The 16,491-nt window shown below is 34.6% G+C and overlaps 1 protein-coding gene across 1 annotated transcript; it reads right to left on the bottom strand.

The window, feature by feature from the left end:
• Positions 1-12,267: 12,267 nt before the first annotated feature.
• Positions 12,268-13,797, bottom strand: LOC100249783 (cysteine-rich repeat secretory protein 55). Its single transcript, XM_002269901.5, has 2 exons — positions 13,434-13,797; positions 12,268-12,785 (listed from the first exon to the last, which is right to left on the bottom strand). Exons 1-2 carry the CDS (start codon positions 13,787-13,789, stop codon positions 12,374-12,376), a joined length of 768 nt encoding a protein of 255 aa, XP_002269937.2. The 5' UTR covers positions 13,790-13,797; the 3' UTR covers positions 12,268-12,373.
• Positions 13,798-16,491: the final 2,694 nt, after the last annotated feature.

Below are 16,491 nucleotides of genomic sequence, written 5' to 3' on the forward strand. Positions count from 1 at the left end.
GTTGTTAATGCACTAGGATTTTCATGCATTACATTCTTTACTTATGCACCAAAATCATCCAAGAGTTATTTTGTTTTAAATATTTTAAGAATTGGATGATTTCATGTTTTTCAACTAAAACCTTGTGTTAAATGTTTTTCTAACTTATTTTAAAAGGTTTTAAGTTGAAAAAGTTGGTTGTTAAGCCAAAAAAATGGCTCAATCGGTTGAACCGGATGAGGAATCGGTCGACCGCAAGCTCAACCGGTTGAGGTCTGGGTCAACCCCCAACTCAATCGGTCGAGGTCTAGGTCGACCCATAGCTCAATCAGTCGAGGCCCGGGTAGACCCCCAACTCAACCGGTCAAGGGTATAAAAAACTTTCTCTTTATTCCAGAACGGTTGTTCAACCGGTCAAGGTTGAACCTCAACTGGTTGAGGTCCGGTTGAGGCCCAATGGTCACCTGCCAAGCATTAAATGCTAACGGCTAGTTTGGCTTTTCTCTTCTATAAAAAAACTCGAATCTTCATTGTTCAAAGAGGTTAACCTTCCCAAACTTGTCTTAATTGTATTTGAGCCTTAGAAGAGTGTTTTTGAGTGCACCATTGTTCTAAAACTTGCATATCCTTAGTGCACCCTTCAATCTTAGTTTTCATGTATCAATTGAGCTTAAAGTTCTTGTACTAGGATTTTTGTGAGATCATTTATTTGTAAACCTTTGAGATGAAGTTTCTCAAAAGTGTGGTATCTCTTGAGAAGTGTAAAGGGTGCTTGGAGCCAAAAGTCCAAGAGGGTGAATTGGAACCATAATCCAATTGTATTGCTTGAAGGCTTGGTGAATTAGTGGAACCTCAAGCTTGGGATTGAAGCTAGAAGAGAGTGGATGTAGGTCGGGTTGCGCCGAACCACTATAAACTCTTGTGTTTGCCTTCTCTCTTCCCTACTCTTTTAATTTATATGCAATTGTATTTATATTGCTTATTATATACTTGCATATAATTGTCTCTTCATTCACATAGTTTAAATTTGCGAAAAGAGACCATCACCCAATTCACCCCCCCCCTTTTTTCTAGGGTGATTACCATAGGTTGGATTAGCCAAATATTTCTAATAATTGGTATCAGAGCAAAGCTTCTTATTTAAGACTTAACTGTTTAAGAAGTAATGGCTAATCCATCAAGCTCATCCCGCATTGAAAGTTTTTCAACCACCCATCCTCCACTTTTCACGAGAACCGATTATCCCTATTGGAAAACTAAAATGACTTGTTTTCTCCAATCTATTAATCTTGATTTATGGGATGTCATTGAAGATGGTCCCCACATTCCTTCAAAATTAGAAAATGGAGTGATGGTTCCAAAACCTAAGCATGAATGGGATGAACTTGATAGAAAGAAAGTTCAATTAAATGCCAAAGCCGTTTTTATCTTACATTGTGCTATTGATAGAAATGAATTTAATCGTATTTGGCAATGTAAGTTGGCTAAAGAAATTTGGAGACTATTAGAAATCACTTATGAGGGAAACAACCAAGTTAAAGAGTCTAGAATCAATATCCTTGTGCATGATTATGAATTAGTTTCTATAAAGGATTTTGAATCTATTGTTGAGATGTTTTCTAGGTTCATGGTGATTGTGAATGAACTTGAAGCCTTGGGAAAGACCTACACCGAAGTAGAGAAAGTCATGAAGATCTTAAGGTCTCTACCAAAGAAAAGGGAAACAAAAGTGACGGCTATTCAAGAAGCAAAGGATCTCACCAAGCTCTCACTTGAAGAACTCATTTGGTCACTCATGACTTATGAGATAGAGTTGTACAATCATCAAAGAGTTGAAGAAAATGAGAAAAGTATAGCTTTTATGGCTTCAATAAATGACGATGAAGAGGAAGAGAATGAAAGTGAAAGTGAAAGTGATGAAGACTCCATGAAAGAAGAATGCACAAATGAGGATGCCAACATGTGCTTTATGGCTTTGGAAGAACATCAAGATGAGGTAAACTCCAACTCTAACCATTTTGAATTTCAAGATCTTGAAAAACTTGGTTTTAAAAATATCTCTCTCAAGAAAAAGAATTCTTGTCTTCAAAATGAGCTCAATGAGCATAATGAAAATTTTGAAAACATTGAGAAGACAAAAATCTCTTTTGAAAAGGAAAATGAGGGGTTAAAAATTCTCAAATGGCCAAAAGACTTTTGATATGATCAAAAATGCGTTTTCATTTTTGATAAAAAGAGGCTAGCCTACAAGCTTTTCAAAAATCATTTTTTTTAAAATATTTTGTAAAGGAAGCCTCTAGTTTTTCCCCTTTAACTATTTGCAATCTTTGTGAAAAATGAGGTCACATTAGTGATATTTGTCCCTTAAGAAATCCCCTCATGTTCTTCAAAACTCTAAATTATTTTTGGATTCCAAATGGAAGAAAAACTAACCCTCTAGGACCCAAAAAGATATGGGTACCAAAGGTTAATTTGTTTTGTAGGGATCGATGCAAGAAGGAGGATATGCTTACCTTGGAAAGAATGCATTGATAATATTGGTAATGGTATCCCCTCTAAAGCTTAATTTGAAATATCATTTTGCTAACACTTGGTATATTTTTGGTATATTAATAATATAACATTTGGTATCACTTTGATAATATTGGTACATTTGTTAAACCAAGGTTTGGATTAAAAAGAAGATTTGTTTATAACTAGGTAAAATTCAATGATCATATGCTTGTATGCCCTAAAAGTGTTATTCAATGCATGTTATATATATTTTTAAATGCATATGTTCTCCCATATATTTTTTTTCCAAATCATGCTTTAAATTGGGAATGCTCTAAGGATGAGCAATCTTTTATTTGGAAACTATTCTCAAATGAAAAAGAGGGAGATTCATTTTCATGAGGAATTATATTTTTGATATCATGTGATTCCCCTTATGTACTTTATTAAAACTTTTTGTTGATGACAAAAAGGGGGAGAAGTAATGGTAAGTTGCTAACTTGGGAAGAAATCTCAATATTGTTTTAGCAATTCTATTCATATTGATGTTATGTGCTTTATTGGTTATATTTGTATGCATCATATTTAATAATAATGCCTTGCCAAATTGCTAAATTGCTCTTTATGCTATTTATGTTTGATTATATCTTTTTGAGCATCCTTAATATACTCCTTGAAGTTTCTAAACTTGAATATTTTCTAAATTCAAATGAGCATATATTGAGAGGGAGCTTTTTAGCAACATTGGTTTTGTCATCATCAAAAAGGGGGAGATTGTGAAACCAAGGTTTGGTTAATCTTGATTTTGATGATAACAAAACAAGGTTTAGAACTAATGATCATATTTCAAGTGTGATTAGGCAAGATGATTTCCAAAGTGGCAATCACAAAGACAAATCAAGCTAAAGAGAAATCATGAAGAAGAAGACCACCTCAAAGAAAAGTGTTTTTCAAAGGCCCAAGCTTCATAAGATCTCTTTGTAAGGTTGTTGGTGCACTAGGATTTTCATGCATTACATTCTTTACTTATGCACCAAAATCATCTAAGAGTTATTTTGTTTTTAAATATTTTAAGAATTGGATGATTTCATGTTTACAACTAAAACCTTGTGTTAAATGTCTTTCAAACTTGTTTTAAAAGGTTTTAAGTTGAAAAGGTTGGTTGTTGAGCCAAAAAACGACTCAACCGGTTGAACCGGATGAGGAACCGATCGACCGCAAGCTCAATCGGTCGAGGTCCTGGTCGATCCCCAGCTCAACCGGTCGAGGCCCGGGTCGACCCACAGCTCAACTGGTCGAGGCCCGGGTCGACCCACAACTCAACCGGTCGAGGCCCGAGTAGACCCCCAACTCAACCGGTTGATGGTGCAAAAAAACTTTCTCTTTCTTCTAAAAGGGTGGTTCAACCAGTCAAGGTTGAACCTCAACTGGTTGAGGTCCGGTCGAGGTCCGGTTGAGGTCCGATTGAGGCCCAACGATTACCTATCAAGCATTAAATGCTAATGGATAGTCAACCGGTCAACCCCTAGCTCGACCGGTCGAACCCCCAACGGCTAGTTTGACTTTTTTCTTCTATAAAAAGGCTCCAATCTTCATTGTTTCATGAGCTTAACCTTCCCAAATCTTTCTTAATTATATTTGAGCCTTGGAAGAGTGTTTTTTAGTGCACCATTGTTCTAAAACTTGGATATCCTTAGTGCACCCTTCAATCCTAGTTTTCATGTATCAATTGAGCTTAAAGTTCTTATGCTAGGATTTTGTGAGATCATTTATTTGTAAACCTTTGAGAGGAAGTTTCTCAAGAGTGTGGTATCTCTTGAGAAGTGTAAAGGGTGCTTGGAGCCAAAAGTCCAAGAGGGTGAATTGGAACCATAATCCAATTGTATTGCTTGAAGGCTTGGTTTGGACGCCTTGAATTAGTGGAACCTTGATTACTACTCAAAAAGTGTTATTTCATAGCTTATAATTAACTCTTTTAAACACTTTTGAGTAGTAGTTATCACATTTTAACCCAATTAACATATTAAAGACCCATGCAATCAATTCTAATCAAATTATGTTAAGTTTTGGTGTTTTGATAGCTTTTTGATCATCAAAGCAATCAGAGATTGAGGAGAGTTCTTTGGAATCCATGGCAAAAGATGTCCAGACAGGGCGTCCGGACACACCATCGGAGAACGGCGGAACGTGGGTTGTGGCAAGCTTTTGGAATGAAGTAGCAAGGCTCGCTCACTTAGTCAATGTTTTCCATCCGGACAACATATCTGGATAGGATATGCTATCGCCCGGAGTGTGATGTTCACGAGTGTCGTGTGCTTCTCCCTAAGGGAGTTGTTCCGGATAGCATGGCGGCGCATGTCCTCTTGGGGAATCCAAATGGAGTTGCGTCGGATAGCAATGCGCGCTCCGTGTCATCAGGGGGGAGAGGTCCCTACACCTTGCACATGCAGACGGTCCCCCTTGCGGCGCGCCGGATATCTCATAGCCGGATAGGAGAGGAGGACGTTTCAACTTCCCAGCTCAGCCATGTTCGGATCCTCCATAGCGCTTACCCAGATCACTCTAAGCTGAAGGCAGAATTTTGCACAGTGCCGCGATGTTCTCCTGAAGCTTCCTGATATTTGCCACCAACTAAAGTTAGATTTTTTCTCTCAAGATATTTTGTGTAAATTTCTATTTTCTCCTTGTAATCAGTCAAAGATATTATTGGGATATTTCTTAGAAAATATCTTCTCTATATATATCTTTGAACCAATGTAAAGAAGAGATATATAGAAAAAATATATATATCATATCATATATGGAATCGAAGAACAGAGCACTTGCTCTGTTTCTTCTTCATACTTTTGCTTTCTCGTTCTTTTTATTTCTAGCCAATCAAACTCTGAGGATTTTTCCTCAGAGGATGAGAGGCTAGGCTCTTCGTCTCTTGGAGTGAAGAAAGCCAGGTAAGTTTCCTCATGCATAAATTGGAAGTTTTGTTGTTTTAGTTTTTAATGAAGAGAAAGTGTAACCCGTTAATGGTTTTTATCTTTTTAGTTAACTTAAAACACCTTTAAATCACTTGAGCCAACACTTGGTAAGGCAAGTGATCTCCGTCCATAGAGATGCACTAGTTTACCTCTTGCGAGCTTTTGGGAAGTGACTTGAAGGTAGGATTTTCTAGAATTGCCAACACTTGATAAGCTTTTGGACTCCAAGGAGACATCCATTAGTTATCTCTTGAGAGCTTGAGAAGGGAAATCCAAGGTTAAAGATCACCTTGAATGGCAAATGTTAGGTGAGAGGCACGAGCCATTACAAGATGCATTAGTGAGAGGGATTTAGTGTTTGAACCCATTAAGGGGAAGCATCTATACCACACCGGTTAGAGAATTAACTATATGTTAATTCTCTAATGCGAGGAAAAGAAACAAGTGACCGGAACTCCCTTTTTGTACAAGGAACCTGAGCCTAGTGATCTAAACTCCAAGAAACACTTTTCTTTGTAATTAAAATTAGTTACTATTTTTTGTTAGCTTAAAACCAACCTTTTCCACTAAAGATTATGTTTTCTTTTAAAGCTAACCTTGAAATGAAAAGGCACCAATTCATCTTTGAATTAATATCAATTGTGAAGTGAAAACCCATCCCAGTGAACGACCCTAGAGCCACTATGCTATGCTAGCTAAGGCTATCCTAGTACATGGTGTAATAGGTTATAAATTTTGTTGATTACTCCCTTCTAAGGACTACAATCAAGGGACACCAGCTGGACACGAATCAAATGGCACCATTGTCAGGGACCATTGAGAGGACATGAATCAGCTGAGACACCAATTGGGAACGAATCAAACCTCAAGCTTGGGATTGAAGCTAGAGGAGAGTGGATGTAGGCCGGGTTGCGCCAAACCACTATAAACTCTTGTGCTTGCATTCTCTCTTCCCTACTCTTTTAATTTATATGAAATTGTATTTATATTGCTTATTATATACTTGCATATAATTGTCTCTTCATTCACATAGTTTAAATTTGCAAAAAGAGACCATCACCCAATTCACCCTCTTCCCCCCCCCCCCCCCCCCCCCCCTCCCTCCCCTTTAGGGTGATTACCATAGGTTGGATTAGCCAAATATTTCTAACATATCAATATATCGACAAAAAATGGTTATTTTAATGGAATATCATGGTTACCGATACACAATATATCGGTGATATTTCGCCGATATAACGTGACATTTTCATCCCTGGTAGTAAGGTCTTCACTCATGTGAATTGGTATGACTTAAATGCATATAGTGGTATTCAAGTTTAACATTTAATTAAAACCATAATAATATTTGACACCTATGCAAACAAGTTATGGGGTTGATGCTAAGCGGTGTTGTACTTTCGACACTTAATGCAGTTTAAGTGTTAAAGTATTCACTCATGCAAATTGGTTTGACTTGGATGCGTAGTGATGTCCAACTTCTCAAAACTTAATTGAAATTAAAATTACACTTAATACCCATATGAGCAAGTCATAACCTTGAAGCTCCATAGTATTGTACTGTCAGCACTTAATTAAAATTGATCCCTCACTTGATACACATTTTCTTTTTAATAGTGATAAGTGAAGTCAAGTAGTTTTCCCAAGTTGTCTATGTACTCTTCAAATAGATGAAATCAAGTCAAACGTAGTTCAATCATTTTTTTTTCACTCTAAATTTTTTCAAGACTAAAAGAAAATTTTAATCTTGCAAGCATAAGTCCTGACTTTTGCCTAAGTCGTCTTTTTCAGGTTTTTCAACTTAGCGAATCTTTTTTTTTTTTTTTTATACGCTCTAACTTTTGCCAAGGCTAAAAGAAAAATTTAATCTTGTATGTATATATCTTAAATTTTATCTTAGTCGTTGCTAGGAATTTGAGGCTAATCCAAACTATGGTAATCACCCTAGAGGGAGGGTAAATAGGGTGATGGTCTCCTTTTCACAAATTTAAACTATGCAAAAATAAGAGACAATTATATGCAAATATATAATAAACAAAATGAACACAATTACATATAATTTAAAAGAGTTAGGGAAGAAAGAGTGCAAACAAGAGAGTTTATAGTGGTTCGACACTTCCTTGTCTACATCCACTCTCCTCAACCTCCTAACCGAGTGAGGGTTCCACTATCTTGAAGCTTCAACCAAGCTTCCAATCTCTTTACAATTGGATTATGGTTACAATTCACCCTCTTGGACTTTTGGCACCAAGCACCCTTTACACTTCTTCAAGAGTTATCCCACTCTTGAACAACCTCTCAAGTGATATCCTTCACTTGAGAAAATTCCTCTCAAAGAAATACAAAGATTGATCTCACAAAAATCCTAGTAATAGAACTTTAGGCTCAAATGATACAAGAGAAACTAGGATTGAATGGTGCACTAAAGATATGCAAGTTATGAAACAATGGTGTACTCAAAAAACACTCTTCCAAGGCTCAAATATATTCAAGAATGATTTGGGAAGGTTAAGCTTGTGAAACAATGAAGTCTGGAGCCTTTTTATAGAAGAAAAAAACCAAACTAGTCGTTGGAGGTTCGTCCGGTCGAGCTAGGGGTCGACCAGTTGACTAGCCGTTAGGAAAAGTGACCGTTGGGCCTCAACCGGACCTCAACTGGACCTCGACCAAGAAGAGAATGCCACTAGGAGAGAGAGAAACTTTTTAGCCTCCCTCAACCGGTCCTCGACCGATCGACTGGTTGAACCGGTTGAGCCATTTTTTCGGCTCAACACTCAACCTTTTTCAACTTAAAACCTTTTAACACAAGTTTGAAAATCATTTAACACAAAGTTTTAGTTGAAAACATGAAATCATCCAATTCTTAAGATATTTAAAACAATATTACTCTTGGATGATTTTGGTGCATAAATAAAGAATGAAATGCATGAAAGTCCTAGTGCACCAACAACCTTACAAAGAGATCTTAAGAAGCTTTGGTCTTGAAAAACTCTTATCTTTGAGGTGGTCTTCTTCTTCATGATTTCTCCTTGGCTTGATTTGTCTTTGGATTGCCACTTTGGAAATCGTCTTGCCTAATCACACTTGAAATATGATCATTAGTTCTAAACCTTGTTTTGTTATCATCAAAATCAAGATTAACCAATCCTTGGTTTCACAGTCGTCTTTTCAGGTTTTCAACTTAGCGAACATTTTTTTTATACACTCTAACTTTTGCCAAGACTAAAAGAAAATTTTAATCTTGCGAGCATATATCCTAATTTTTGCCTAAGTCGCATTTTTAGATTTTCAATTTAATGAACCTTTTTTTTTTTTTTCTATCTTACGTGGTTTAAGCTCATGTAAGCCAGAAGCATAGTGTAACTCAAGCATAGTAATGCTTTAAGAATTTGCCAATGATAGAGTCAATGCTTAATCTATCTTCAACAACAATCTTATAAGAACCATTGTTGTAAAATTTTTGCACCAAATAAGATCCATCCCATTTTTATGTAAATTTGTTTCCATTCCTATGTGTGGTGATGATGGGTCTACAGATGGTGAGAACTAGATCACCAACTTGAAAGTGCCAAAGGCCAACATTTTTGTTAAAAGCTCTTAAAAGATGTGCTTGATAACACTCTTAAGTGTTGTTGGGCTTCAAGTTGCTTTTCATCTAGTGCTTCTAACTCTTGAAAATGTAGTTTGACATTATCTTCATCAATTAGTCATTCATGTATGGCAATCCTTAACGAAGGGATCTAACGCTCAAGTAGTACAACTTCTACATAATAAGGAGGGAATAAATAGTTGCTTATGTAGGCATTTGATATGTTGTTTGATATGCCCAAAGTGCTTCTCCTACTCGTTCATGTCAATCCCTCTTTGACTTATCAAAAATTTTCTTAAATAAATAGAAAAGGGTGTTAAATGATTCTACAAGACCATTGGTCGGTGCATTTTACATTGATGAATTGTATTGTTTGAAATCAAACCTCTCACAGAGATTGCTCATCAATTTGTTATAAAAGGGTTTTCCATTATTAGTGATTATGTATCATGGTACCCCATACCAATAGATGATATTACTTTGAATGAAGTTAATTCACTACAATTTCTTTCTTCACTTCTTTAAATGGCACAATGTTTGCTCATTTAGAAACATAATCTATCATTGCCAATATGTAAGCATGCCTAGCAAAGAATTTAGGAGTAATGGGTCCAACCACGTCAAGTCCCCATGCATTAAATGGCCACAACAAAATTGTAAGATGGAGTGGCTCACAGGGTTGGTGTATAAAATTTGAATGGAATTGGCATGATTGACATTTCTTATGATATTCCATGCAATCCTTAACCATTGTTGGCCAATAGTAACCCATTATTTTGATTCAAAAATGGAGTTTTGGCCCTAATTGGTGAGCCCCACTCATTCTGAAATGTTCTTCTTCAATTTCTTGATTTGTCTCTTCTTATCCTAGGCATCAAAGAAGTACTCCATTGAATGAGCAACGATAGAGTGTTTCTTTGTAGTAAATGAAGTGCAGAGCTCGACATCGTATTTCTATTCGACGCCTTAGTTCATCAGGTAACTTCTCATGCTCTAAGTAGTCAATTAATGGTTGTCACTAATCTTCGTTGTCAATAGTGAGTATCGATGTAGCGTTCACCTCTTCTTGTTGTAATATTGGTAATGATGGCAATACCCACCTACGTCAAATAAGGACATGTACAGTCTCATCCTTAAGCAATGTCAAACTTGTAGATAAATTAGTTAAAGCATCTACCATTTGGTTTTCTTTTCATGGAATATGAACTAAAGAGATTCACACAAACTTTTCCATCAGTTGGGTAGCATTTTGGAAGTAAGGAACCAAGTCATTGCTTTTAACCTCATGCAAGGCTAGAAGTTGATTGATTACCTACTTAGAATCCCCACATATCTCCAAGTTTTTTATTTTCATTTTGATCACCATTTGTAAGCAAATAATTAAGGCTTGGTATTCAACGACGTTGTTGGAGCATCGCTCTATTACGTCAAATATGGTAAATGTTATGTTGACTAATTCAAATTTACAAAACAATTTATAGGGTGAAGCCTTATATTCTGTTTCACATTCTTAACAAAGTTTCTTATAAAAGTTTAAGAAAAAAAAAACACCATATGAAATTCGAAAAAATCAAACATCTAACCTAAAATATTTAAAAAAAAAAAAAAAAAAAAAGTGGAGGTGTCTAACTAAAGTAAATATTCCAATAAATAAAAAGAAAAATTAGGTCCAAAAACTATAGACTCTATATTCATTAGATATTCTTTAAATAGTGACTTACATATTTCTAGTGTTAAATTTTGAAATTTAATAATTCTATTTTATAGTCATGTGACGCTACATTTTTAAACATATCTTCCCTACGAAAAATAAGTTATCCTAATTAGTAAGAGACTCAAATTCTAACTCTATTATAGAAATTACTTCAAATTTAAAGTTTAAAAAAAAAATCAAGAAAGCTCCAATCTAAGAAGTAAAAAAGGAAGAATTGAAAAGCTTTGTGATGTTGAATTTTTCACATTCTTAGTTGAAAATGATCCTAAGACATGATGAAATAATGAATTCCTTAGATGCTATGTTTAATTTGGATATAAGCAATACATAGTCATATCTATTGTAAAAACTTAAAAGAATACTATAGATTGTTTAACCAAAGGATTAGCTGATAAAATAATAATAGAATCATGAAGGGGAATGGAACTAAAGCCCATAAGTTAGTCATCATGATTAACATCCAACCTTTATGATTGGAGATCCCATGAAGAAGGTTCAATAGGTAATAATGAAGCTATCGGATGATTAGATGAAACAATAATTTGGGAAATTCTCTAGTCTCATTCCTATGATGATAGTGTTTATTCTTCTGATAGTATTTTAAGAAGAGAATCGCTCTGAATGAGGTCAAGGTAGGATTTCTATAGGATGTTGATCACAAATCATCCTTGGAATACTCACCTATGTAGGCGTAGTAGAGTGGTTGCTACTATGGGAAGTTTAGCTAATCCCTAAAAACACCTATAAAACAAGATATGTGGGCATGACTGAAAAAACACAAAACCGAATAAAACCAAATTAACCACTCTTACTATGTGTAGTAATAAGAAAACCGAATTGAAGAACACAATTCAAGATTTAGTTCATTATAGTTTTTCTAGATAGAAAATTACTTACACTAAATGTAGGTTCAAGTCCGAAAGACACCTACACCTATTGCACAATAATTATACTCAATTGTGTTTTATATATATATCACAATTTCATTTTTTTCATTTTCTTCTTCTTTTTTTCTTCCATTTTTTATACATTAATAAACAAATTGAAAATTTGTATATTTTGGAAAATGCAACTCTAAGTTAAATGAGAAGAAGAATTTTGTTATGACAACACTTCTTCTTTTTTGTTGGTTGAGCGAGAGTGAATACTTGTTTCATGGAATTAAATTTTTTATAATAATTTTATTCTTGAAGATCATCATATCGCGGTAGAAGAACGTTGATCAACTTTGTATAAAAGAAGGTATACACCCGCCTACCTCGATCTAGCTTTTCTAATCCTTATCTTTTATCCGATTAATATAGTATTTGATTTATTATTATCACTGAATTTTATTGGAGTTGGAATTTGACTAAATAATTTTCCCTATCTTAAGTTGAAATTATCTCTATCAATTAATGTGTACATGTAACCCAGCAAAATTAAAATTTTGAAAAAAAAAAAAATTAGACTTGATTGGTTAAAAATTTGGTGCAGACATTATTTTGTATTTAGAAACCAAGCTTATAGCATTAAAGGCTTAAAAGAGAAGATTCACATGCATGCAAAGCTACAAAATAGGACAAAAGTTCTGCATATATCCTTTTCTTAGGCATGACGAACCGCTGATGTTGGCATGGCCTAAATCTATGGATAAACCTTCTGAGTATTAGAAAACATTAGGGCAGAGCCGAGACGGAAGGAGACTGGATAAAGCTCGTAGCGAGCATAACAACTGCTATACAAAACGCGGCAACCCTTCATGTTGTAGCAGAAGTCGGAGAAATTGCCAACAGCAATGGCCAGGCATTGGGCGCAGGACAATGGCGACAGATCCCGTGTGCATTGCACCAAGGCGTAGAGTGTGACGAAGGGTGTGAGCTTTGTCTGGCCTTTACCCAGCCCTGCGTTCTGGGGTTCAACAGCCTGCGATCTGATCTTCTCCATCAGCTTGCCTAATTCCTCATTAAACCGTTCCGTTTCAGTTACCTTAGCCCCATGGCGCAAGAAAATCCCAAAGCCCGTGTCAACTTTCCCTATGAAGTCTTTGTCGCTGTACCTGTACAAGTGAACGCCACTGTCATTAGAATGCGTTCGGTTGATGTTTCATGATTAAGAGTGTGTTTTTACAGTAATTTTAATAAATGTATTTACTCTTTCTAAAGCTTGAAAATATTTATTTTTCAAGTATTAGAAAAGTTAAAAACACTTTCAAAAATCACTGTTAAATACATTCGTGTTTTTAATGGAATTATTTTATCTAAGTATTTTTAAAAGAATGTGGCACAGCCAGCAGTTTAGCTCCGAGCGAGCTTTAACCCAATGGTCCAGGGTTGTCATTGTTGGGGGAGCAATAACAGTCTTGGGATTGAGTCCTACTATTGCAAGCAATGTAGTTTTTTTGTTTTTTTGTTTTAATATTTTCAGGGGTACTCCGTTAGTGCACTTATCAAATGTTTTTCTAGAAAACACCATAAGTGATTTTTCAGATTTTTAAAAATGTTTTCTAAATTTTATCAAAACAACTAATATTTTTTCAAAACATTTTTTAGTAGAAGTGTTTCCTACACTGTTGTAAATGTTATCTACGGTGACATCTACACTGTGAGATAAAGATACAAATAAATGGGATGGAATAAATAATGGGAACTCAAAAAATATATAACTGATTTAAGTATTGGGGATTAAACCGATAGCTTAATAATACCTTAGAAAGCAGTAATCAAACAAAATCCTGGCGTCGGCCTTGTTTGGACAACGCGTACGAATCTGCTTTGCAGCATCTTGAATACAAGTTGAGCAGCCCTCCTTGCCCACATCTCCTCTGCATTGTGCCAAGCCGTGGACTAAGTATTGACCACTACCAAAGGAGATAGCAACGAAGCCATTTGTGGAAGCTTTTGAGACCAATTGAACCGACAAGTCATCAAAGTCGGCTGATGCGTTCCCACTCCCAATGTTAGTGTCTTTGTTGCAGAAAACCCCTAAAGGGTCTGCAGAATCTGCACTGCAATGCCATAGAGAGAGCACTCCAAGAAGAAGAAGATGGTGTGACAAAGTCATGGCTCTCCGATCACTCTTACCTCTTTGCTAAGTTGTTCCTTCAGATGGGTTTATTATATATAGGTGCGAGGAGTTGGGTTGTCACATGCAGTCTTTTTTGACTTGTTGGCTTCACCACCACCATGTTGAGTGGACGAAAATGGGGCATAGCTAGATGGGGTTTTGACATTTTCAGTATTGGTTTGCAGTATGAGGTTGTGTATTCATGTTCATTGAATTCTATTGACAATGGGACAAGTGTCCTCCTAAAAGAAGTATATCCATTATCAAATAAGACCCCCCACGAAAACCCCAAGTTTAATATCTCAAATGAATGATGGTTTAGTTTAATATGTTTTGATTTCTATTGAGTGCCCACAGTCAGGGGTGAGAATCCTGCAAAATTCAGGCACTCAATTAAATAAGTGAACCCAAACCCAAGTTAAAAATACAAATTTATATTAAATAAATTAAATATTGTATAATTAGTTTAATAATGATATTCTTGAACGCACAAATTTCATAAAAGTCCTACAAAATTAGCAAAACAATAAGAAAAATAATGCAAACAAAATTTTATTAAAATAAAAATATTGTGGGGTACAATCTCTATGGCAATATTCTTTTATAAAAGAATATATCCCTCTGATTCTTTCATTTTAAGCTCAACTTGAAGAACGATCGAGGGCCTATAATAGCTTTTTCTCGAATGAACTTGTTGAATGACAAAGAACGTGTGTGTAACCCTTATGTCACTTACTAAACTTGTATAGAGATTTAATGAAACTCATTTTCTTTTTGTGATGCATCTTTTCCCTTACGAAGTCACTTTCCAGATCTCATTTTTTTTTTTCTTGGATTTTCTTGATTTCCTCTAAATTTTCTTGATTTATAAATTTCTCCCCCTTCTTGAAAAAAGTCACCTCTATTTATAGGTGAAGTTAAGGAATTGAATTTTTACATTCTCAAATTTTAGTTGCTTAATTCAAGATATTTAGTTCCTTGATTTTAACAGCTTTCCTTCTTCTGCAAGTTTTACCAACAAGATAATAATACATTTTTCTTATTATTATTATTATCGTTTTTTATAGTTGAAGATTAGGTTACTTTTTTTAGAAAACTTATCTATAAGAGAATATCTATTTTTTAAATTCTCTTTTGACTTGGAGACCTAATTTCATAATCTTCCAAATTTGTACCACATGTCCAATGAGCCCAAATTTTGTTGAACCATGAAATTACAATTTTTTTTTTTTTAGAAAGACTAAATTTAGTGGTAATTTAATTCACTAAATTATTTAAGTCTACAAATGCCCCCACTTCAAGACGCATCACGTACATGAATTATCATGTGCATGGGGTGGGTCTTGAAGTTAACCTCGTTTTTTTTTTTTCAAAGAAATATTTTAATAGGAAGTTTCCTATTTTAAAAATATCTTTTTCCCACTTTTTCCAAACTCCACTTCATTTTCTTTCTTATTTTACACTGTGAATCCTCTTCTAGTTTAAACTTTTTTCGAAAAACTCTTTTCATCTTTGGACTTTCACCAAACCAATTTGAGAAACTCAATTTGAATTCTCCATGAGAAGTCTTCACCTTTCCAAACCTGTAAGGATTTTTTTTTTTTTTTTTTGTAGTGTTTTATGTTTTATATATATATTGGAGCTTTAGTGGGGCATTGAGCCACAATGGTGGTTGCCTTGGAGGACTCATCAGTGGTAGCTTTAGTGGGACATTGAGCTACAATGATGGTTGTATATATTTATATATTGGAGCTTCAATGGGTGCATGCCGAAGTCAATGGAGACCTGAGCTACAATGGCGGTTGCCTTGGGAGACGTCATCAGTGGCAATGATTAAAATATAGCGATATTTTGGCTACATATCTATCTATCTATCTATCTATCTATATATATATATATATATATATAGTGGAGCTTCAGTAGGTGCATGTCGAAGTCAATAGAGACATGAGCCACAATGGTGGTTGCCTTGGGAGACGTCCTCACTGGCAATGATTAAAATATTGTGATATTTCGACAACATATTGCTGAAATACCAAATTTCGATGGACCTCGACACAATATATAGGAAAGAAATATCAAGATACCAATATTTTGGTAATTTATTGGGAATTTCTTAGGTAGTTAATGCAAGCGAAGTGGTGTGGTCAAACTTCAAAATTTTATTAAATTTTCTACTACTAAGAGAAGTAGAACCCTAGTCAAAAGGTTCACCATGCAACCAAGCCAACCACTAGAGTAAGCTTACCCTTTGTTATACATGTTGCATCAAATATATATAGACTAAAACTCATCATATAAACATAATATTAAAAGAATGTTTTAAAGAACAAATTAACTATAATTATTTTATAATTAAATGAAATTTTTTCATTTAATTGATTACCAAAAATATAAAAATTATCATGATAATTTTCTTCATAGTGTTTTTAATATCATTAATATATTAATTAAATATTATAAATTATACATATATCATCATTTATTTTATATCATATAATACAATTGAATTAAATGGGTTATAATTTTAATATTAAATATATTTTTGAATTAGACAAATTATAATCAAATATCACAGTATTATTGTAGAATAATATTTGATATAATTTAATAATAAATGTATACTTATAAAATTCATATTTTTTATCGATGCATACAATATTATTATCAAATATGATAAATTATATCATGCATGTATC

The sequence above is a fragment of the Vitis vinifera genome, chromosome 7, assembly GCF_030704535.1.
Source record: "Vitis vinifera cultivar Pinot Noir 40024 chromosome 7, ASM3070453v1".
NCBI lineage: Eukaryota > Viridiplantae > Streptophyta > Magnoliopsida > Vitales > Vitaceae > Vitis > Vitis vinifera.